General features: G+C 31.2%; 1 protein-coding gene across 1 annotated transcript in view; it reads left to right on the plus strand.

The window, feature by feature from the left end:
- Window positions 1-23,909, plus strand: part of LOC129227753 (zinc finger protein 558-like) — a 109,899-nt gene extending 85,990 nt beyond the window's left edge. Inside the window, exons 7-8 of the mRNA XM_054862357.1 lie at window positions 7,139-7,222; window positions 23,518-23,909. Of these exons, the coding sequence (XP_054718332.1) occupies window positions 7,139-7,222; window positions 23,518-23,909 (476 nt within the window). The remainder of the gene's footprint in view (window positions 1-7,138; window positions 7,223-23,517) is intronic.
- The last annotated feature ends 496 nt before the right edge of the window (window positions 23,910-24,405 follow it).

Raw genomic sequence — 24,405 nt, forward strand, 5'->3', positions numbered from 1 at the left:
TGGGCCTGCACAGGGCCTAAACCTTCTAATCAGGACTTCTTTTAACTGACACAAACATCTCGGTTTCTAGTTATTTTATTCAATATTTTAGACTTCACATATTGCCTGTAATTTGAAAGCAAGTAGTATTAGGATCAACGCATAGCAACTCTTTTTAGCTTTGGTTAGTAAAAAAAATAAATAAATGAATGAATTTCATAAAAATTTGCTAATAGTTTGCTGATATTGGTTATTAGGACTTTTGACGTAGAGCATCCAGGGCGCTGGGACCGTGTCGTTGTCCACTGTGAATATGAGAAAATTCATTCTGGAAACGTAATCAGAGTTCGCCAACGCAAGAGAACAAAACGAGCAATCACCGCCAAACTTGGCAATCTCATCTTCGTGATTTCAGCTCGTACTGAAATAAATAAATAAACGAATCAGCGATCTGCAATTGATCTGGAACGGGTAGGTATCGTAAGATTTCAGGTAGAGGAAACCAGAAAAAAAAAAAAAAAATTAAAAAAACCCCAAGAAAACAAATCTCAGTCTCAAGTCTCATACGGTTCCCAGCACGACGCATCGTGCGTAATGAGAAGATAGTAGCCAAGCGAGAAAAGGTTTGGGGTGGAAGAGAAGTCAGCTTCCAATTCACCCTACGTGATATGTGATTTATCACGAACGTTCGTGACAGCAGTTGCCGCTCCCGGTTGATTAAGAGCAGGCTACCGCCTCGGTTAATGAAGGCGGCCCCCCAATGGAGTACCTTGCTTAGTTCCACCAGGAGTCTATTTTCGGTCGTGTTTTTATTTTTCGCTTCATTATTTCGAAGTTCGTTTATATGGAGTGTTTTTTTCCCTTGCCAACCTCGCCTTCTGGAGGAAAAATCTGGGAGGGATGGTGAATGGGATCAACGGAAAGAATCTTTTAACAATGGTCCATTTAGTTTTACTACATCTCCAGATAGTTTGGTATATGGGCAGGAGATGATGGGTATCTGTAAATAAAACCAACTAAGTGAATCGTAAAATATTGCTCGTGAAATCGCAGTGTTAATTGTTAAAAAGTGGTCCGTAAAGGATCTAATTCTAATGAGAATATTGTAAGTTCTTGGTTAAAATTATCAATTAATGGGAAAAAAATGGATTAGAATACTGCGTTTTAAAGATCACAATCATACAATCATTATATGCATTGCTTTAAGTAAGATATATGACTGTTGAAAAAAATTTTTTTCGTCAATATGTTTCTCTGGCCACTCATCTTATTCAAAACTGAAACTATGTACTGCACTTTTCAAGTGCCATGTTTCCTTACAGCACCATTTTTGTGTGATAAAAGTTTGTTTATTTCTCCATAGAAACGTAATCACAGCCCTTGAAAACGAGGTTTATGCAAACCTTTTTTACTTATTTTAGTGCCAAATTTTCTCTTTGCACCTCCGAGATAATAATGTCGACATTCAGTTATAAATAACTTAATTGATACTTCTTGAATTGGAATTTCTGTAAGAGTCACATTATAAGCAATGATTCATTCTAAATTAAGTATATTGCAGAAAATATTGGATTAGATTAGATTTTGATTTTCGAGTTTTGACGGATATGCACGTTTTAAAGGACTTTTAAATGCCTTTTTGTGTTGTGTAATCCTTTCTTTTTCATGACGGTGAAGTGCATAAATTTTCCGCAATCAATAATAATAATGTCTTTTCTTATAAGTTATTTCTGTCGGTCGTTCTATCTCTCTTTTGAAAAAATGAACTTAAAAAATTTTTTAAATAAAAAACAATTAAGCTTCATTAATTTCCTTTACGGAGGACTTGATACTGATCTCTTGTTTGCTCCTGCTGCTCGAATGTACTATAAATATAGATTTCCCTTGTTTGCTTTTAAAAGCTCCTAGGTTCCATTAAATTTCCAAACGGCTCACTACATTAATAACCGAATTAAAAGAATTTCTCTAGCAAATACAATATAAAATTTAAATGTTATTAGTTTCTTACTATGAATTTAAACCTTTGGAATATATGAATTATTATTTATATTTTCTGCTTACGTGCTCTTTGCTCCTTGCTAGAGAACAATCTAGACTGAATTTTAGTTTTGTCATTAAACATGGTAAGATTTCAAATGTTCTTAGTATGAATATTTGCAACCTTACGTATTTTTTTAAGAATCTACTAAATAAAAAGAGGAGTTCCTTGTATCCTCAAAACATTTGAGCTTTTTTTTTTTTTTTTTTTTGCTATTTTGCTAATTGTGAGCTTTATTGACACTGCTGTGTACTACATTTAGTTAAATACTTATATGCACTAAAACTACAAAGACTGAAATGTTAATCTGTTGGTAAAATTTTTATTTTTTATACATTTTATAAGATCTTTGTGACTGAAAATGCATAGTTCTATACGCGCACAACTCAGTATAATTTCAGTTGTGGTGAACATAATTTAAGTTATGTGAAAAAAAAGAGTAAATTATTTCTGAGAGAATATTAATATATTTTGACTTAAATAATCAGTATCTGCATTGCGAAAAAAAAATAAGAAAATATTGTGACTGGTAGTTACTGTTTCTCGTTTTTTCAGTTGGAAGTATAATGCTCCTCAAAACAAGATTTTATTAAACAACCTAGGTAAATCACACCAAAAATGCGGAACTGTTTATTGCAAGTCGACGAAAAACCTAATAAGGCCTTTATAACTGAAAACTCATTGTCTTTCTGCATGCAGAACTCAATGTCATTTAACTTGGTTTAAACACAATTGAAGTTTAGGAAATATAAATAGATGCATTCTAAGAATTACGCTATAATTTGACAAAAGTAATCAGTGTCTCCATTGCTGAAAAAAAAAAAAAGAAAGAAAGAAAATCCTGTGACTAGTAGTTAGCGTTCCTCGTTTTTGCAGTATGAAGTCTAATACTCCTCAAAACAAGATTTTAGTAAACAACCTAGGTAAACCACACCAAAAATGCGGAACTGTTTCTTGTAAGTAGACGAAAAATCTGATAAAAAGTGGAGGGAGAAACAGTGATAAAACATTTCACCATGACCTGTTAGAGAGCCCAGACATAGGGAATGTCTTTTCTTTCGCTAAAGATGCATGCGTGCTGTTGTCAAGTGTGATTTACCCCACCTTGCAAACGCAACAACTTCGGCCATCTACCAATAAAGACCAACGTCGATCCTTTGTGCAGTAAGTCATTGGACAAGTTTACTGTGGGTCTTTCGCATTCCAGAAAGCAATACAAAGCGCCGGTGATAAACTGGGAATTTCTTCTTCGTTTAGAGGGTCTTTTTTTGCGTTTAACATGGAATTCCGTGAAGGATTTGTGTAAAGTGGTATGTTGATGATTATAGATAACATAAGTACTTGTTATCCTGGATCCGTCCTTGCATTGATGATTGAGATTTAGGTTACTGGAGTCATTTATACCTGCGAGAGGTTACGATTGCTGACCTACGATCTTGAAAAATTTGTTTCATGATCTTCCATAAAAAAGACTAAAAAAATACCTTGGACCATGATGTCGTGACAAGTTTTTTTTACGAGTGACTTGCATTTATACAGATATTTTGAGTGATCGTTAAAACTTTAATAACTTTTTGGAAGTTCGAGATGAGAGGAATATAAAAGAAAGCCAAGGATAAATATATAAACACAATAGATACACATGTGTTGTACGTTTGCGTTATAATACAGAGTTTAGCAAGCAAATATCTAACGAAAATACGGAAATAATAATAATAATAATTGTGTAATAATAATAATAGTAATGATGATAATATTCGCAATAACAATAATAATTGTGATAATAGTGATAATAGTTATAATGATAATGGTGATAATTAATAATAATAATAATAATAATAATAATAATAATAATAAGGCAATAATAATAGCGATGATAATCATAATTTTTATGATAATAGTAACAACAGTAATAAAAATAATAATAATAATAATAATAATAATAATAATAATTATTATTATTATTGTGATGGTAATAATAATAATAACAATAATACTAATAATTATTATTATGATGGTAATAATAATAATAACAATAATAATATTAATAATAATAATAATATTGATGCTATTTTCTAGGAAATAGTTTCAAAATCAAAGCTTTCGAGTTCGAGTCGAACCTTAACTTTCAATTTTTTTAGCTAATGAAAAAAGAACCCCTCTTGTTTACTTTCTTTTAGAAGCGATTTACCTTAACAACTAATGACTTTGAGGCAGTTATATTTATGTTTATAAAACAAAATAGAATAACAAATAACTTCAGGATTAGTTTCAAGTTAAAATGAAAATTTCAAAAAAAAACCCTGAATTTACATTTGTTTTACATATACTATACTTTTAGAGATAGTTGCGAAGAAGTTTCGAATCGCTTCAAAATGCACTTAAAATTACTCTTACAAAGAAGAGAATTACGATATCTGCACTCTGTCCTTTACAAGCCGACAGAAATCTGTGAAAGAATTCCACCAAACATGTTGCACCGTATCATAGGTCGAATGACTGATTGACTTGTCACGACGTTTATAGCGATATACATACATGTAAGAATCCAGAGCAGAATACGATAATTCATAATGGATGCTTGTGATATCCCAACCAAAAAAAAAATCTTTACTTCTTTATATTTTCCTTTTATTATTTTCTTTTTCGTTTCGTCGTTCTCCCTCATCCCTGTCTTGAAATGACATAATTTGTTTTATTTGAATCTCAATTTCACTGTTTTTGCTTTGAATCGAACTAATAAATGCGCAATTCACCTCGTTATGCAACAGTAGCAAAAGCTGAAAGTCGTACATAGTAAATAAATAAAAATCGCATATAACTAGAGTACATTTCACGCTATAAAAATTAATTATTTCTAGTTCAGTGTACGGAACAATACCTAATTTATCGAAAAAAATGGAAACTTAATTTTTTCTCAAAAACTACCAGGTAAAGGCTATGATCTTATTCCAAAAAACTTATTTATTACTTTATCAATTATGCATTAACCTCTTTTTTATTTCTAGAAATACTTGACTAATGCCAATGGCTTTACTTACTTTCTGGCTTATTTGCATTGTTATCGCTTCCGATTCTTTCCCCATTATTTTTCGGGCACTTTTCAGTATTTTCTGCGTTTTTTTCCAAATATTTATTCACCTTTGTGTAATATTTAATCATTATCGGACTTACCCTTTAAAAGATTACTTGTGTGAAGTCACAAAATAATCTAACAGTCAAAATAATCTGATTTAACAACTTTTATTCAACAAAGTTTCGTTTTTTTTGTTGGAGAGGGGGGTGGGGGAGTGGCGAGCCTCCCTTCACGGTTCCACCTATTTGTGAACTTAACACAAATTTTTACCTGTCCGTAGGTCAAAAAAGGTGGAGAAACGCTGATATACAATATTTCAACGTTTTCTGAATATTGCAATCGAGGTTTGTTAAATATAAGGTTTTTTTATGTGCTCCGAACACTAAATTTTCTTTAAAAAAGTGTTCAGTTTCATTTGAAGAACAAAGATAATTTTTTTCCCTGTGTTTATCGACTGATTTTAATTCAGTGGAATTTTCTTAAACTTTCGTAACGATATCTCTCCGCATCATCATTTTAAATTGCACGAAAGTATTACAAAACAAAATATTATTTTTAACTGATGATAATAAATACTGAAAAACATTTTATTTTCTCTACAGTGTTATTAACGCATCATAAATTTAAGTTTAGTGAAAGTATCAAATCTTCAAGTGACCGCATTTTGCACTTAAATTATTAAGCTTGCTTTTCTTCTTCTGCTAGACTAAGAAAAATATCAGCTTTATCTTATCTAATAAATCAGTATCCTTTTAAAACATTAATAAATCAGGCTTTGCTGTAAATCAAGCAGCGCTTTATATACTTAGCGTCCAATATTAGCTTTTCGAGACTGCAAACTTTCGATTAACAAAAAAATAAAAAGCAAAATTATATTGGATAGTGTAGCCTGGGGGTAATCTCGATGTTCAACGCTTTTTTTTTTTTTTTTTTTTTAAGAGGCGTGTGTTCTGGCGAACGAATTAGGACGGAATGGAAAATTTTCACTTAAGTTTTAACTGATGTTTTCGCGTAACTTCTACATTTTTTTTCTTTTGAGGGGAGGGGAGGGGATGACATTCTCGTAAACTATGAGTAAGTGCTAATAATGTTTTCTTTTTTCTTTTTTTAAAAAAACTTCCTTAATTTGTTGTTCCAAAAAAGAAAAGGAGAGAAATCAATGACCAGTGTTAATAGAGTGAACTATATGGAATGCGTTTATTTTTAAGTTTAATTTTGATGTATGGGAAAAATTCTGCTTGAAGCTATTTGTGAAAGAGTTGTTTAACCACAAAATATAGGACAATTAGTTCAATGATTTGACTTTTTACATTTTTTCTTGATGTAGAAATGAGCGATCCTTGAAAAGAGCATAATGGCCAAATTTTAAAGGTTTTCTTTCTTAAAGAAGCAAATGCGATATGTAAACTGCTTTAAATGAAACAGAAATATTTTTAACCTAATACAATGGTTAAATAAACATTTCTTGCTGTACAGAGTTTTACAAAATATTTGTTGATAACTTTATACTGTTCAGGTATAACTGTTCAGAAATACAGGAAACAATCCAGAAATGTCGACTAATAATTCATTTCATTTCGGAAAGAAATTTCAACAATTACTTGTTTTATGCAGAATGTTACCACCCTATACCAGAACTAAGGCATAACTACATGCAAATAGTACATTACTTGCATATAGTTTTGCCTTAGCCGTTGCCAAGGGGCGGTAATTTACTGCTTAATCCCAAACTTTGCCTTCAATTGCGCAGACTGATGAGTCCAAACAACAACAAAACTGCAGTCTGAATTGGATAACCAGGCTGTACATATATTGTTTGTAATTACTAGCTTTACTAATTTACAATTTATTTCAGTATGAAATCATCTGGAATAGCTTTAAAGAACAACTAATTCCGGATTTCATACATGAGCGCATTAAATTTCCATGTTCAGTTAAAATAATATTTATTGCGGAAAATATATTTGCTCAGATCTTGAAAATTATGCATCAACTATCTATCGTATACGTGTGTGTATTTTATGTATTTATTTCTTTCATTTTAGGTGATAAACCTCATTCCTGCAAACACTGCCACAAGCGATTTGCTTTAGCATGCAATTTAAGGGCACATCTGAAAACACACGAAGGTAATTGTTTCTCACTTATTTTACGTTTTATCAACAATTTATAATTTACATTGTGCTTCCACGAAGAAAATCACGATGTCACAAATTTGTTTTTAAGTTTCAAACACAGTAGAACTCTAATTATCAAAATCAAATGGGACCAGACCCCTTTCGGAAAATCAGAAAGTCGGATAATTGGGACTTTTCTGAAAAAGAGCTGCATATTAATATTGAATTAAAGCTTTAAAACACTGTACCCCGTGGTGAAGGAACATTCTTTACAGATGAAAATCATCTTCTTCCAATGAACTTCAATAAATGTTTAGATACCTGATTGTAAATAAAATTAATGAAGTAAAAATCTCAAATATTTTTTAATTCCTTTAATTTTCTCTCAAAAAGTAAGCTAAAAAAAGCTTCTTGTACCATGAATTTTGAGCTTGAGCAATCTGTTTAATTAAAATTTTCTCAAATACATGATTAGACTTCATGGTTAAAGTCTTCCATTGAACAAAATTTACGCTGCAAGGTCCCAATATAATTTAAATGAGATCTCAATCAACTAATACTAATAGCAGATAATTACATTTAATATATCATAGCTAAAACCCAGTATCTCATTATTCATAAAAATAAATTTGAGTGGTCTTCATGCTTGATCCCTAAAAGTTCACCAAAAGCAATTTTTCAATCACCAACAGCTAGAATTAGTGCGCTTTCCGGCTAATGCCATGCAGAAGGAAGGGTTTAAACCTGATAAATTCGATGACCACGAAATTCATAATTACCACCGTTAATTACCTTTTGGCGAGATTTTAACCGAGAAGCTCTACCCATATACGAAGTGATTGGCAGGCTAGTTAAAATACTGAAATTTTAATTTCTCTTTCGCACTTCCTGGACTGTAGATTGCGAGTTTGAATCCTGGTTGTACTGATTATTTACCATTTAATCCTCTCTCGATGCTCATTTATTACAATGTTGAAAAGACTCCATCACGCCCCCGAATAAAAGAAAAACGAAATTATTATCTTTTGAATATATTACGTATAAATAACACATTTAATCTTTGCTGACAGCAATCACCCGCCGCGGAATGGTTTGAAAATTTTCAAATGATCTGAATTTGGGTCAATGTCAGCCAAGGAATCAAAGAACTTCAATGACCTTTGAAATACGTGAATAGTCGTTTTTGGATATCGCATATTTCATCTGTTTGAATGGGTCACTTCTTGTTTTTCATATGCAATTAATATTTGTTTCCGGAGATAGGATCTTGGTATGAAAGGAGCTTTTTTAAATAAGATTCACAAAAGGTTCAATACATATTTTGAAGAGTCTTTTTCCAAAACTTTAGAATCGTTGCAGCCTTTATGAAGCGTAAACATTTTTTTGGCTTCATAGATAAGAATTTTAATGATTTTAAAAATAAAAAAATATTTTAAAACTCTATGCAGTAATCAATAAAATTGAATCGAGTACGTATTGAGGTATTTCTCTTCCGTTTACCAAGTTCCGTGTTTTTAGGAACTAACTAACAATGGACTTTTTCCTTCTTCTTAGGTTTAGCGTTGGAAATATTTCTTTTAGTAAATTGTTTGAACTAGTTAATGTAAAATAATAGCCAAAAGAAAACGTCTCAAAATATGATAGTGTAGTAAAATATAACTTTTCACATTTATTTTCTGAAAAAATGACTCGTAAAGTTCTGAATAATTTTCCCATTTCAGGAATAACGATTGTTAGTTATTTGGAAAGAAAGTTTTTGTAAGCGAGTTGAGTTGATATTTTGTTCTTATTTTTCAAGCAGATTTTGAAAACTATTATATAAATAGGGTATAATATAATAGTATACCGTCAGTTATTTTAGATGATTTTACTATTTTTTTATGTTTACTTCGTAAAGATTTTATAGCATTTTTTTTTTTTTTTTGCAGTAGCTCAACTAAAAGCATAAAATAGTTAGAATAATCACATTTTTGATTAAAAACATATTTTAGAATACGCTGAAATAATCGATATGCTTTTAATTGAAATCATTCTTTTTTTTTTTTTTTTTTTGCTGTTTTGTGTCCCATTGTGTCATCTGTCTAATGTGTATTAGCAAGAAATTCATCCCTCCAAGAATTAGTTTCTTATTTTAAAAAAAAACTTAAAAAACAAAGTTTGTTTTTATTTTTCAGCTAGTGCTAGGTTTTCTATGCTCGTATTCTGTTTTAAAGTTTTGAAATACAAAGAGAAACTAAAGCCATGGCACAGAAAAAAAGTGTACTAGGATACATGAAATACACCACCAGCTCAGTCATTCCAGCCGAGGACTGCAGTTTCGTGCTTATTAGCACTCATCAGCCCGGCTGTATTTCATGTATTTCTGCTTTAGCCCTGGCTATAGGGCGGTAACTTACTGAATGTATCTAGGAGAGTTCTTTTTTAATAACTTTACGGTTATTTTGAAATGAAGTAACCTTTGCGGTTTTGCCTTTTTGTGTACGTAAATATTAATAGCTTTTAAACAAGCGTTCAGTCAAGTTCGTCACATTGGACACTAAATTTTAATATTTGAAATATTTTAATAATGTGAACTAACTTAACATCAACTAAATTAAAACAATTTTATTAAACTTATGTATTTTCAAAAAATATTATTATTATTTTTATTATTATTATTTTTTAATATTATTACTATTATTTTAATTTCCCTTCTTTAAAAATGAAGTGTTAAAAATTTTTGACTTACATTTAAAATCTAAATTATGAATGATAAATAATAATTTTCTAGTGAACCACAGTTCGTTATTACATAAAACTCATCCTGAATCGGGGAAAAATAATCCAAAGTGTTCATCTTTGTTTAAATTTTTAAAGATTTGGAATGGAGAAAAAAATCCTTTTGAACATATTTACAGCGTCTTTAAACGTCCTTAACCTTTTGAATGTCTGAATTTCGGTTGACTTGGAACGGAGAACATATTTGTTTTTGAACGTCATTACAAGTATCGACACTACGTTAAGGAATGGATGATTTATTTGAGTTCTCTAAAGTTCTCTATGTGCGAATAGTGTAAAAGTGTGGTCAAAGTACAGTAATTCTAAATTCTAAAAAAAATTGCTTAAATTCTGTATGATCAGGGACGATAGCAATAACTGAGCATTTTTTCCAAACACAGAAAATTTTCAACTATAAACACGAAATACGTGTATAAGCAAAAATGAACACAAAGATAGTAGGTTAATCTTTCCGTTTGAGTACTCCAATTTGTGATATTATTTTTGCTTTATTACTTCCATCACAGGTCAAATTGTAACTTTAGTCGTATAAAAAGCAGTACAACAATAAATTGTGTATATATATAACTTTCTGCCTCTTTTGGAAAAAAACTAAAAATATGCTCCAAAGTGGGTAAAACGTAGCTAATAAATATTAAGTTTTGAGATCTTGATTCAAAAACGTTTCCACTTATCATAATGAGTTAGTCGTCAAAATGAATACACGATAATAAATTGCTTGCAGTAAACAAACAGGTGAATAAATAAAACTAGTCGACCCGTGCGGAACTCCGCACTGTACTTCGAATCGATTCATAAGGCATTTCGCTCTTTAAAAATTTCAAAGAAAGAACAGTGTGAAGAAGAACCGAAAAAAGTAAGCGCACAAGAGAAGGCATTTAATTTGAAGACATCAGTAACAAAACCTCGTTAAGTACAACGTTGTGATAATTTGATCATCGCTCACCTTTTCTTGTACGTATTTTCAATTCAAACATAAATATCATTAAAAGTGTGACTAAGTGACTCGTGAAAAAGAAGTAATTTTGCATGTGAAAAAACAGGTTGTGACAAATACAGTCCTGCCCACGTGAGCATCTGACGGGAAAAAAAAGAAAAATTAAAGAGGTATTCATTGGCACGTATTCGAACTGGCGCCATTCTAATTAACAGCCCGACACTCCAACAAACCTAGCAATTGCGCCTTCCTTTTCGAATGCTATTCATTGAAGGAATGCGTAGGAAAAAACAGCAAAAAAACTTTTTGCCCCCCCCCCCAAAAAAAAATAATAATAATAAGATCATGCGTCTATGTTTTGTTATTAGCCAGCATGATACGATTTAAGATTATTCGTAAAATATGGAATTTGATTAAAGAATGAGGAAGATTTCACGCAGCGACTGAAACAAACATTATAGAGAAGTAATAAATTCGATTGAAAATAAGTGTTTTTATTTTTAAATATTAAACAATTTCCCAAAACAGGCTGCTTTAACCGTTACGGCTTAAATGCCCGCACATGTTTTTCTTTTAATCGAACCCTTAAAATTCAAAAACAAAACCAGTTGAACTGACTCAGTTTTTTAAGTGTAATTTTTCGAACGTAAACAAAATGTTTTTTTTCAGCCGAAAGCTCGAGGAGTAGAAAATGATTTCTTACTAATGAAGTTGATAATAATTTTAATGTTTTATATCGTATTCGAATAAATAATTAAAGGTTTAGTGGGTGAAACTCGTAGTTTCAATTTGGCGTAGTATTTTTTCATTTGCACAAAAGGTTGAACAATGCTGTTAAAAAAATCTACATTTCAGCATGCAATTAAAATGTTTTTCTGCACAAAAAGGATTCCCTTGAGGTATATCTAATACTTTTTTTTATGCTTACATTATGCTCAGTGGTCTGGACAGATTCAAACCTTTAAAAAAAAGGGAAGAACACCCTTCGATTAGCAGTCAACTTATCTGAATAATAACTGTAGCCTGCATAAAGGAGTCGAAACACTAAATAGCATTCCCACAGTATTTATTTTATTACGTGTGTTATCTGTTGTATGTTATGAGTACATGTAATGCGTAATATTAATGTAAATTTGCTATTATGTCGGATAGTCCGAACTGGCCCGAAGTTCTGACAGTTTATAGCCGAACGCTCTACCGGAATAAATACCCACAGGTTAATTTAAAATTTTTTTTCTTACAGAGAAGTGTTTTTATTTTTGAAATTTTTTACAATTTGTTATCGCAGGCTGTTTGAACCGTTATGGCTTAGATAGCAGCACGTGTTCATCATTTAACAGCACGGTTAAAATACAAAATAATTTGAACTAAGTTCTTTTTTAAGCGTAGCTTTTCAAATGTAGTAAAAATGTGATACGCTACTTGTTTTTGTTTTTTTTTTTTTTTTTTTGCAAAAAGAAGAAAAATATATGTATTACCCTTTAAATTGAGGTAGTAATTTTTTTATTTGTACAAAGAGTCAAAAACTCATTAGAAGAATCTATATTTCAGCATACGATTTATTATATTTTACTGAACAGAAAACAATTCCATTGTAGTCTGAAATCTTAAACCTGATACTTATATTTTCGCTTACATTATGCTTTAATTTTCTTACCGGAGCCAAAGCTTAAAAAAAAAAAGAAAAAAAACCTTACAATTGAGTATCAACTTAGCTCCGTGTTACATCAAGTTTTCATAACAGCTAGGAGCGTTTCTATCTCATGTATTCCCTCATATTTGTTATTGATTGTTCATGTAATGCGCAATATTTTTCTAACTTTTTGATGCAGTTTGTCCGGACGCGGGCCCGAACACGCATTCTCCTGGTTACCAGTCGAACGCTCTGCCGATCAAGCTATTCAGCTCTGTCGGTAACAGTGCAAGTTAAAGTTATAAATTTAACCGAAAACTTCATTCTGGTTTTTTAAAACAGGTTTTTTTTGCTCGAAAAAACAATTTTTAGACCGTGGGTCTATTTTTCGTCAGTAGCCTGCACGATAAGCTTTAAAATAAGGTGTAAATCAAAGAAATCGATCAAGAATTGAGGAAAATCTCGCGTAGAAACCAAAAACAGGCTACAGAAATAATATATAAGGATAAGCTATTTTCAACTCAAATTATTTTGAAATCGCAAATCACTTTTCAAATGGCAAGAATAAATTCAAAAGTAACATAACTGCTTTACCACTGATTGACATTTATCTTCATATAAGCGTGAAATTCGACATAAGCAACGATGAGATATCAAACGTCAACCATACCATCATTTCCAATATAAAATATATTTCCATTTTCATTACACATCAGACATATATCAAGCATTATTCATAACCCTTTCAATAGCATATGCAGCAAAAATCCGTGACAGGATACAGAACTCTCCATCAGAAGAGCATGCCAGAATATAATCAATGACTTCAACCACACCCACAAACCGTCGGAAACTCAATTGGCAGCTCGTCGATCAATCCTTACCCATCCATTATCTAATAAGTAAAGTAAAAGAGCAAAAAAAATTGCAACAAAAATAGCCCCGGTTGCGCTTAGAGCATGTTACTGGAATACCCCAGCAAAAATCTAATCCTGTTACTAATTAATTCATCCAACTTGATCTAAATCCGTATTGCTTAGGTAGGTATCACTGAGAAGGTGTTAGTACACTGAATGGCGAACCAATTGCGGGCAGGTTGGAGCATTTATCATTCTTGTCGATTGATAAGTTAGTTCTTTGTATCCATTTCAATTCCATTCCGACTGTTGAGAATTATATTTACGACTCTTGTCAAAAGTTCTTGGGCATGTTACCTTTTAGAGTTAGCTATAGAGTTTGGTTGATTTACCGTATACTGCTGTTTTACGATGTTGGATATTAGACTATGCGCCACCAAAGTCAAGTAGTATATATGTGTGTCGGTTTGCGTGTATCTTGTTTACTATTTCTTTTAAAAAGGATTGCTTGTAACCTTGGGAAAGTGTCCATCATTTCAGTTGAATTATTTTCAATTTCGGACTTATAATTGGCATTTGAGCAAATATAAATAAATAAATAGACAACGTGCAAATTTTTAAAAAAAACCTCAAATGTTCTCAGAAACAACTTTTAAAGGCTGCGACCCATATTTAAATATTTCCTACACTACTGCACAGGGGCGTAGCAGGAAATTCGTGAAGGTCCCCTGGCTGCCAACTTTGATGCTTAAAATTTGTAATAAAACCTGTTAGAATTTAATTTAATTTTCACACAGATAGTCAGATGCACAAAATTGATTAGATAATGAAAGGCATCTTTTAACAATAGAAGACTAGCGTCAACTTTCGCAGTAAGTATTTTTTGAGCGTCAAGGGAGGCTGAGACTTCGAATCACCTCCTTTCCTTTTGCACTGCTTCTACAGAAACAAGCAAGAATAATACTAATGTAAAAATTTAGTCTCGCAATTAGTTCATTTAGGTGATCCTTCTATCACCAAAAATCAGCTTCATTGTTAAATTTGTTAAAGAGGAGTATTATTTAAAAGATAGATCAATTTTGTTACGAAATAAATTCTGAATATTTATCCCTAATGCTTCACAACTAGTTAAAGCTACATTTTTCTAAAATTGTGAAATATATCATTGAATTATAGCAAATAATGCGACTTCTTGCTAACTACGGCTCATTATCTTTTCATCTCATCAAATTAAGAACAGATGACAAAGACTTTTTCAAATATAAATATTTTAATGACTGTTAAGGAGCTTGAGCATTACAAAATGCTCCGAGCAACAAAGAGTTAAGTCAAAGATTATCTTTGAAACTTTCATCGTCTTTTATAGGTATTAAAAATAACTAAACTTTTTCGAAAAAAACCACTTGTGGTACATTACTATTATGTATGTGCGAATTTTCTTGATCGTAAATACAGACGCAAAATTACGTTTATGGAAGTATGCAATCTTAAATGTGCAAATAAGCAATAATTTTAACAATTATACGTGCAATGTAAAATGACAATATTACACTAGGAAATGTTCATGCCTATCATTTCAAACTTATCAATGAAGGGGTGGGGAGGTGGGGGGAATTCAATGCAAATTATATCAGAAAGCAGCATAAAACACATTCACTTTTTGTAAATACATTAATTTTTTAAAACCAGGAGGCAATTGCACCCTCCTGATCCATATAGATAACGAACCTGCAAAAGTGCATGTCATAAATCCCTAACCTAGAATAATATCAAATATAGAAATTTACAGGCATCGTTAGGCTTCTAAATAATATCGCAATATTCTTTACATCGCTCTGTAGAACAATAAGGGTACCATTCTCATTCATCCTTTTTTAGAACCTTAACCCTTTTGAAACTCCCCGCTTTGACCTTTGCAGTATATCCAGCGAAAAGTAATAGAAATATTTTCCTCAAAATGGAATTTACAAAATAGACTCTGAAATTTAATGCATCACTTGAAAATTTTACTCATTGTATGTATTTACTTTTTATTTTACATTCTATTTGTTCTAATAGTTCAAATAGTATTCATCTTTCAATGAGCCTTTCCAACTACTTTATATTCTAACGCTTTCCTTATAACAAGAGTAGAATATTAGAAAAGATTGCTATTTAAGCAAGGTAATAAGGCGCAATTTACAACAAAAGTGGAAATTTTTCATTATTTCTTTTTCTCTACACGTTGGAGAAAATGTTTTCTGCAGCCTTGAAACACAAGCCGGCAATTTTCATTGTTTTGTATATTGTATTGCATTATTTCACTTGATGCTCCCAATAATTGCTTGAAACTTAATATTTTTATCAATCATTCAATTGGGATAATTTTCTGAAAATGTACTTTCTCCAATTAAATAAATAATATAAAAATCTGACCCGCACATGCTTTTTAAATTACTGATATGAAGTCCTCCTTTTACATTTAAAAATCTGGTAGCTAAGAGAAAATCTCAATTTTTCAAATCCCATATCTAACTTATGTACATGAACTTAAACAAATAATCCGTAAGACAAAATTATTAGAAGATACAAATTAAATGGCATTCAACACTGATATGCTTAAATCATTTTGCATCGAAATACAATTTCTGAAAACCTGCCTCTTACCATTAGCGTGCCAGCTGTTACCGGGTACCATCATTTTCATTACCAGATCACGAAGTCGCGGGAAAAATCCATATAACACCTCGACCTTTGGCAGTATTTACATAACAACCGGTTTCCCTAAGCAGTTGGAAGACATGTTCTTAGTTGTCAGTATAATGGGATGTTTGCTTTTGTTTGCTAAGATGGGTGAATTTCTCTCGCATTTTTATTACTTTATTATTATTCTGGTTATCTGTTTTACGAATCGTTATTTCTTTCTCGGCGAAGATGCAATTTATGGAGGAATAGCAATTTATTCCGATTTTTTAGGAATGGTTTGTTAGCTAGTTTGGTTCAAAACTGCAACCAATTTGTATTAATTTTTTTGATTGAAGGTTTATTTTTATCTTACGAAATAGCCTGTTTTTTTACTACTACCTCTTGATGTTCACCGTATAATTCAAACTATTTTATTTAATATCTTTTGAATAAAAAGTTTATTAATTTAGGCTATGATTTAAAAGTGGTTTAGCGACAAAAGTAAGTGAGATTTGAACATCAAATGCGATATGATTTAGGAGATAAAAGAAAACGTTAAAAAAAAAATTGTGCCATGAACTTCCAAAAAAGAAGAAAAAATATTGACAAAAATAATAAGAAGAAAGTAGATATAACTTTTTTCAGGAACTACCATTATCTTGATACGTTGAGACTCTTCACATTGTATGTCAATGAGTTTCTATAAATTTATTGAAAAAAACATTAATGCAAGTAAAATTAATTGTACTTTTAACAAGATCGTTTCCCTTAACACGCAGTAGTTAATGTAGTAACGTGTAGTAGTTAACGCGTAATAAGTTATAATAATCTTCTCCATAAAACATTATAGTTAATTATGATTGAAAAAAGATTGTTTTCTTAAGGTTTCTTCCTAAACCCTGAAAGCCGGCATATTATCAATTTCGAATTTGTTTAACAATTTCATTGAAAAATCACAACAATTTCATCAAACATTCTAAATTTATTGCCTTTCTTCAGAGTTGCTACTTAAGTTAGACTACTATATTAGTTAAAGTCCTAAATAAAAAGAAAAACTTTTGCTTTAATGTTTATCAAAATGACAAATATCCCATCAAATATTTTGCCGAGGAAAAAGTTTTGCATGTCATTGAAAAATCTACAACCTCATCCTTTTCATGCGAATGCTATATTCGGAAAAAATAGATATCATTAATTTAAAAATTAATTTTTAATAATGTAATAGAAAATCAAAAAAATCATTAAAAATGTATTGTGTTTATACTTAGTTGAATCAAAATTGTTCTTCTTGTTGGGTAACAAGAAAAGTCTTTGCTTAAATGTTTATCAAAATGACAAATTTTCCATCAAATGTTTTGCCGAAGAAAAAGTTCTGCATGTCATTGAAAAATCTGCAAGTTCATCCTTTTCATGCAAATGCTATATTCGGGAAAAATAGATATCATTAATTTAAAAATTAAATTTTAACAATGTAATTGAAAATAAAAAAAAATTCATTAAAAATGTATTGTGTTTATCCTTAGTTGAATCAAAATTGTTCTTCTTGTTGGGTAACAAGAAAAGTCTTTGCTTAAATGTTTATCAAAATGACAAATTTTCCATCAATGTTTTGCCGAAGAAGTCTTACATGCTATTGAAATATCTCCAAGTTCATCCTTTTTAAGGGAATGTGACATTTTGAGAAAAAATAAATAGATATCATTAATCTAACAAAATCTTCTAGATCAATATCTTTCGATGCCGTTGGCGTATTCCACACACAATGTAAGTTTCTGATGTAAACATCTTCGTACCGAACAGTCGACTACTGATTAAAAGAAATATTGACCCGATTTTCTTTTAGCTGCCGATAGCTTAGAGTCTGCTCTACTTTCTTCTCTATTTTCCCTTGTTGTTGTTCTCCTGTTTCATTTCAGATGCTCCCTCGGGCATTTTTTATACATTTTTTAAAAGTGTAGAAGATGCTGCGCACGTACTTTTGTGATCTGTAAAAAAACCTTTAGGATACTAATAGTAAGAAAGGTTTCACTGGTCTCTACCCTATAATTAAAGATAATTGCGAGGAAATACTTTTCAATGTACACTTTGAGCTTCAGAACCAAAGTTCTGAATGAGATATTTCAAATCTGTAGGTGGTGTTCAAGGTGCAAATTAAACAATAATACTAATAAATAAAGATTTCGAAGTTGCAAATCATTTCTGGCAAGAAAGAAAAAAAAGGATAGTGAATAGGGTGTTTGTTCAAGTGGAAAACCTAGATATAGTGAAGCCTGTGTAAGTTAACCACTTGCAGTGCAGTACTTTAGTGGTCAACTTAGACAAGTGGTCAACTTATAGAGGTTGATATATATGATATAGGACTTATTCTGTACCTGTCAAAAACGGTAAACTTAGGTGGTCAATTAACAATGGTGGACAACTTTGCAAGAGTCGCTGCTACCTGAAAAAGTCAAGGACACTTTTCTGACACTTGGAAAACCTGGAACTGTCAGGGAAAGTTTTTATGTCTAGAAATAAGTCAGATTTTTTTCAACTTTTTGAGGAAAGAGTAATATTTTCCTAGCTAGTTACGGGGGTTTTCTTTCTTTCTTTCTTTCTTTTTTTTTTTATAATTTTATTGAAAGTTTTAGCAGTTTCATTTTTTATAATAAAATTTTCATACATCATTAAAAATTGAATCATCGAAAATGGGAAGTGAAGCTATTTTTTCCGCCTTCTTCTTTGCGCAAAAAAACATGTTATTTTATTTTATTTTTGCAATCAGTATTTTCATAGCTCTCTGCTAAGGCATGATATAATGATCAGTCTTTAGTGATTGTATTGGAATTATTTTCTATGTGTATAAAATGCTATTTTGTACATTTTTGTGCTCTTTTACAAGTATTTAATTAATTAATTTATTTATTTATTTTTATTTTATTTATTTATTTATTTATTGTTTTGTTTTGTGGCTGATGTACTTAAATACTTCAAGTGTGAAAAAAAAATGGAATTTAAAAAATGAAGTAGAATAATATTAATTTATAAATAGAATTTTATAGTAATTTTTGCAGAAAAATGCATTTTTTATCTTTTTGAATCATTTTCAAAAAAATACATCAACCATTTGGTCATTTTATATTACCTGTATATAAAAGTCAGAGAAGTTAAAGGCTGATCTGGAAAACACAAAATTACTTATTATTACCCTTTTTTTTTCCTCTATTGAAATTTTTTTGAATCTGGCAACTGAGACATAATTAATTATGTATAGGAGTATTCTAGAGAAGAAATCGAAAAAAAAAAAAAACAATAGCTATGATTCGTACCACTTGGAAAATTTCCATGGGGCATGTGCTACCAGGGCCAAGTTCCTAAATAGGCGGAGACCATCCAAATAACTAAAATTGTTTAGTTTCAAGTTCTTGTCCTTTAAGAAAAATATAGAAAAATTGCACTTTTTCTTCACTTCTTTACCTTTTCTTTTGCTTAATCTAGGTGCAGAATGCTCTGCGCCCCAACAAGTATTTAAGCAGTGGTTGAGCACCACAACACACCTGTTGCTGGCCTTCCAGGGTTCTTGTGAATACGTGTGTTGCTATGGTTCGATTACAGAGGGTTCAGAGAAAGTGCTTGATCTACTTCCACCACTATCTGCTATCTCATTTCGGCTCTGTCGCCTCCCCCCTCCCCTGTGTGTATGCATCATAGAGTTACGGCAGAGACATTTTGAAAAACAATGGGATCATTTCCGAAATTTAAAAGTATTGTTTTCTGAAAGAGCATGCTTAAAAACATAGGATCTGACCATTTTTTAAACAATTTGACAAAGTTTAATATTTTAAAAAAAATATTTTAATTGTTACGCAGATTCAATTTTACTTTTTACGCTTCTGTACATGACAACACAAGTGATGAAATGCCATTCACGGATGCCATTAGCGCAGAGCGCAATATTTAATTCGCATCTTTTCCGACATGTAGTGGCAACGATACGGTTGATAGCGAGGGTAGAGCGTAATATTTAATTCGGTTCTGAATTATCATAACGTGGAAACGCGATAGACAGCAAGCGTAAGCATTCAGCGCGCCAGTGGATTACTCGCCAAAGTTCATCACTTGTGACGTCATAAAAACCATGCGTTGTTTGAAAAATCGGACATTTAAAAAAAATAATTAAAAATTAATCGTTTTGAAAATAAAAGATTTTCCTCGCTCTATGTTTTTTTTTTTTTTTTTTTTTTTTTTTGCTCATTCTATCAACTTCAGTGACTAAAAGTAGTAATTTTGACTGGTAGCAGCAACCCCATTGTAAAGCTATCAGTTTACATTTAAACGGTCCTGTCAATAGCTTTCAACCAGTTAAGAAACACTTAACATTTAATGAAAAACATAAAAGTGTCTAGGAAATCATACACTGTTTTTATAAAAAAAAAAAAAAAAAAAAAGATGCTTTGCTGGCATCAAAGTGCCAATCGCTGCTTAGACATTACCATCTGTGAATGAAAATAAGGAAGGTCACTTATTCCTCCGGGCCATCCATATTCCAATCCACAACAATGCAATTCCTTTTTAAGTAGACCATTATGGAAATTAATTGTGCTCCCCTTTATCAGATTGGATTTATTTATGTCTCAATCACGGATCTATATTGACCATATATCGAAAACATCGATTATCAAGTAGCCAGTGTATTACCTAACACTATCGATATTGCAGTAAATCGCAAACACGATCTTCCCTGAAGTTACATTTAATCGAGACTGAGCAATACTTGTTGTCAGATTCTAAAGGCCTAAATCGATAATCAGAAGTGAATTATGACACTCTGCGGTGTGTAAACATCCAATGACCTGCAGTGTTGTTTCGGTTTTTATTTTGTAAGAGAAAGGTGGGCATATGGTTGTGGGTTAGGATTATTTAACCTAGAAATAAACTGAACTGATACATTTCGTTTCGTCAGATTTATTCTTTAAATTTGACTTAAACATTTAAAATTTAACAATTACTATCATGTGTATTAGATTTAATTGCTGAAAATTGTACTCCTAATGCAAATATTTTAAAATTGATCTCAAAAAAACTTTATTTTCCTCTGAACAACTGTCATGCAATGTTTATTTTACTTTAAGAACTTTGCGTGCGCAATCGTTATATCACGCAAAGGAAGTTCCGTCTTTCTATTTAACTTTAAACGGCAATAAACGTGATACTGTGATTTGTCACATATTGCTACCAGTTAAAAAATATTAAATTGTAGTGCAGTAAACGCGACTGATAACAAAGTGTTAGTCGGATCACGTGACTAATATAACGTTTACCGAAATGCTTGAAAACATTTTAAACAGTTGCAATATGTAAGTAACAGAAATGAATATAAAAACAAGATCAACGGCAAGCTATCATATCATGACGTCCTGTGATATCAGGATTTCCTTTCACTTCCATAAAAATAATACTATCAACTACAGGGTGTAACACTAATGACAAAAAGAGTCAGAATTAAATTAATAATAATATTTATTATTATTACAATATTGATAATGATGAGGTTGATGATGATAATAATAATAATAATGATGACGATGATAATGATAATAATAATAATAATAATAATAACAATAGTAATAATAATAATAATAATAACAATAGTTATAATAATAATTGTAATAATGTCAAGATAAATCCAAGTTTTTAGACTATAGAAAGTACAATAAAGTATCAGAAAATGTAGGATTATTGAAAATTGACTAAATTATGTTAATCATTTCAACGTTTCATTTCATGAAGAGGAGGGGGTTTTTCTGAAATATTTTTCATCAAAAATATTACAATGAGTGTTCATGAAAAAAGAATCGGATATGCAGATCAATAATTGTTTCAGAAGAGTTGATCACAATTTAGACTTGCGTCGCCAAATCCATACATTCATTTCTTAAGTTCAAAAAAAAAAAAAAAAAAATAATAATTGCAACGATATTGCCAGAAAAAAAACTGACTATCCTGGTATCACATTTATCTGACTACTCTTATTTGCCTTGAATGTATTTTATTGATGACTTTTAAATAGCATACATGAAGTATTGTATGTAATTAATGTCTTATATTATTTCCGCTTATAGATAATTGGCTATTAGAATAGGTATCACCAGCGGTTAGGAATACCCAATTTTTTCCCTATTTTTCTCGTTTAATATTCTCATCGCATTTTTTCTCCGCTAAAGATAGGCGTGTTCGATGACGATTCAATGTCAAATCTTCAAACTGGACATCTTGTAGGCGCTCCTTAAAACAAGTGTGAAAAAAAAATCTCTTAAAACATCCATGTTCTGATACAAGTTGGCACAGATGGCCATAACCAACCTTGATCCAAATACTGAGCTATGTTGTATCAAAAACCTGATTTTTTTCTCGCTTTTTAAATCACTTTAGGGGTCATACCATCTATTCATTTTCTCCCACCGCTTTTCTCAATTCTAATTTTCTTTTTCTAATATTATTTTGGAATTTATAAAGCCAAGAAATGAAACCGGTGTGGATAAGAATAAAGTGAATCGAATTAAGTTTCAGGTTATGTTATTCGCATTTGCTTAATGTTAAATTATCAGTTATTATTTCAAGCGATTTTTCTCCCATTAGTTGTATCGCACAATTTTATCGCATATTCACAGAAATTAACCACTAAAAATTTCATTGAAAGGAATTGTAAAGCAATTTTTCGGTTGATTCTTACGTTTCATACCCTTCTATAATTTGCTTCACTATTTTTGCCACTGGCTAAAACAGAGATTTTTTTGCTGTGAGAGTAAGGGAATGTTTTACGATAAATGATGTTTACAAAACTTACCTTGTAGGTATTCTTTGTTTCTTTTCTTTCGTTGAAAAGAAATTAAGAGCATTAGTTCATAGCGTTATTTCTGTTCATAGTCTTTGCTAATATTGCCGTTAATAGTTAATGAATGTTTCAAAATATTTACATTAAATGCCGATATTACATTAAATGCCGCAGGTTTTAAATAATTGATGATCATGAAGAAAGTAATACGATATAAGTTCATTTATTGATCAAAAATACATAGTCGTTTCAGAACAGATTGGTACATTTTATGAAGCAAAGCATACTTATACATTTTACATAGTGCAAAATAGTGTACTCACAAAATCAAATTGATTTTTATAATATGGCAAATGAATTATTTAATGTCTCGTGAGTCAATGTATTTTTTCTTTGGTATGTCAGTGATTTTTTTCATGGTAATTAGTTTAAATTTTATTTGAAAATTAATTCAAACGAAAAATTAGGTAGTTGGCGCATGAACCTTTGAAAAATATTTCCGCAGGTTTTGATTTTTTAAAAAGAAAACAAAATCATGCTTGCAGCTTTAATAATTTAATTTTTGTGCCTAAAAGCTGCTTTTAAACTTGATGAAATGCTAAATTCTGTTTTTTTTTATTTCAGGGGAACACAATGAAAAATGCACCCAGTGTGGCAAAACCTTCCCAGCAGCAGCTAAAAAACTCACACATGGTTACTGCCAACCATGTTACCAAAACAGCAACGGCATCGCCCTAACGAAGAAATTCTCTAGTCCGAGCGACGAAAATGAACAAGAAACCAGCAAATCACCTGTCTCAGAACCTGCAATGGATCTGAATGGGGCTTCCATAAAGCGAGAAATCACTGCTCCCTCAGAAATACCTGTTGGCTCATCTCCTCCTCCCCCACCGATGCTTCTCGGGATGTTAGATCAAGTGATGTTGCGGTATCGAGAAGCAGGTGGTCTTCTTCCACCCTCACTTTCTGCGTTGAAGTTCCTTGAAGGAATGCCTGTTCTTTCACAAAGAAACTGATTAAGCTTCAGCATGCGTTTATACAGTAACGATACTGCAAGATGTCTGAATGGACAGAGTAAAGCTCAACTTGATGACTTTAATGACCAAAACGGTTGATGTCATTCCTATTTCGTGATTGACGACTATAGATGATGTCATTCCTATTTCGGGATTGACAGTTGTAGATGATGTCATTCCTATTTCGTGATTGACAATTGTAAATGATGTCATTCCTATTTCGTGATTAATAATTGTAAAGTTCATATTGCCAAAATCATGACTATGGCGTTGCGTTTCAGTACTTAAATAAAAAAGAAACTTACATGTGATGCTGTACTCTACATTAATTATTGGATTTTATACAAGATATTTTCACTATCCTTCAAAATGAAAAAATCTCAAGATTTACCGCAGATATGTGTTTTTCTTATACATTTACTGTTGAAGCAATCACATGACGATTGCATTTACCTATGAAGAAGACAACTTGCCGTACTTTTGAAGCACAAATACA

The sequence above is a fragment of the Uloborus diversus genome, chromosome 8 (genome assembly GCF_026930045.1).
Source record: "Uloborus diversus isolate 005 chromosome 8, Udiv.v.3.1, whole genome shotgun sequence".
NCBI lineage: Eukaryota > Metazoa > Arthropoda > Arachnida > Araneae > Uloboridae > Uloborus > Uloborus diversus.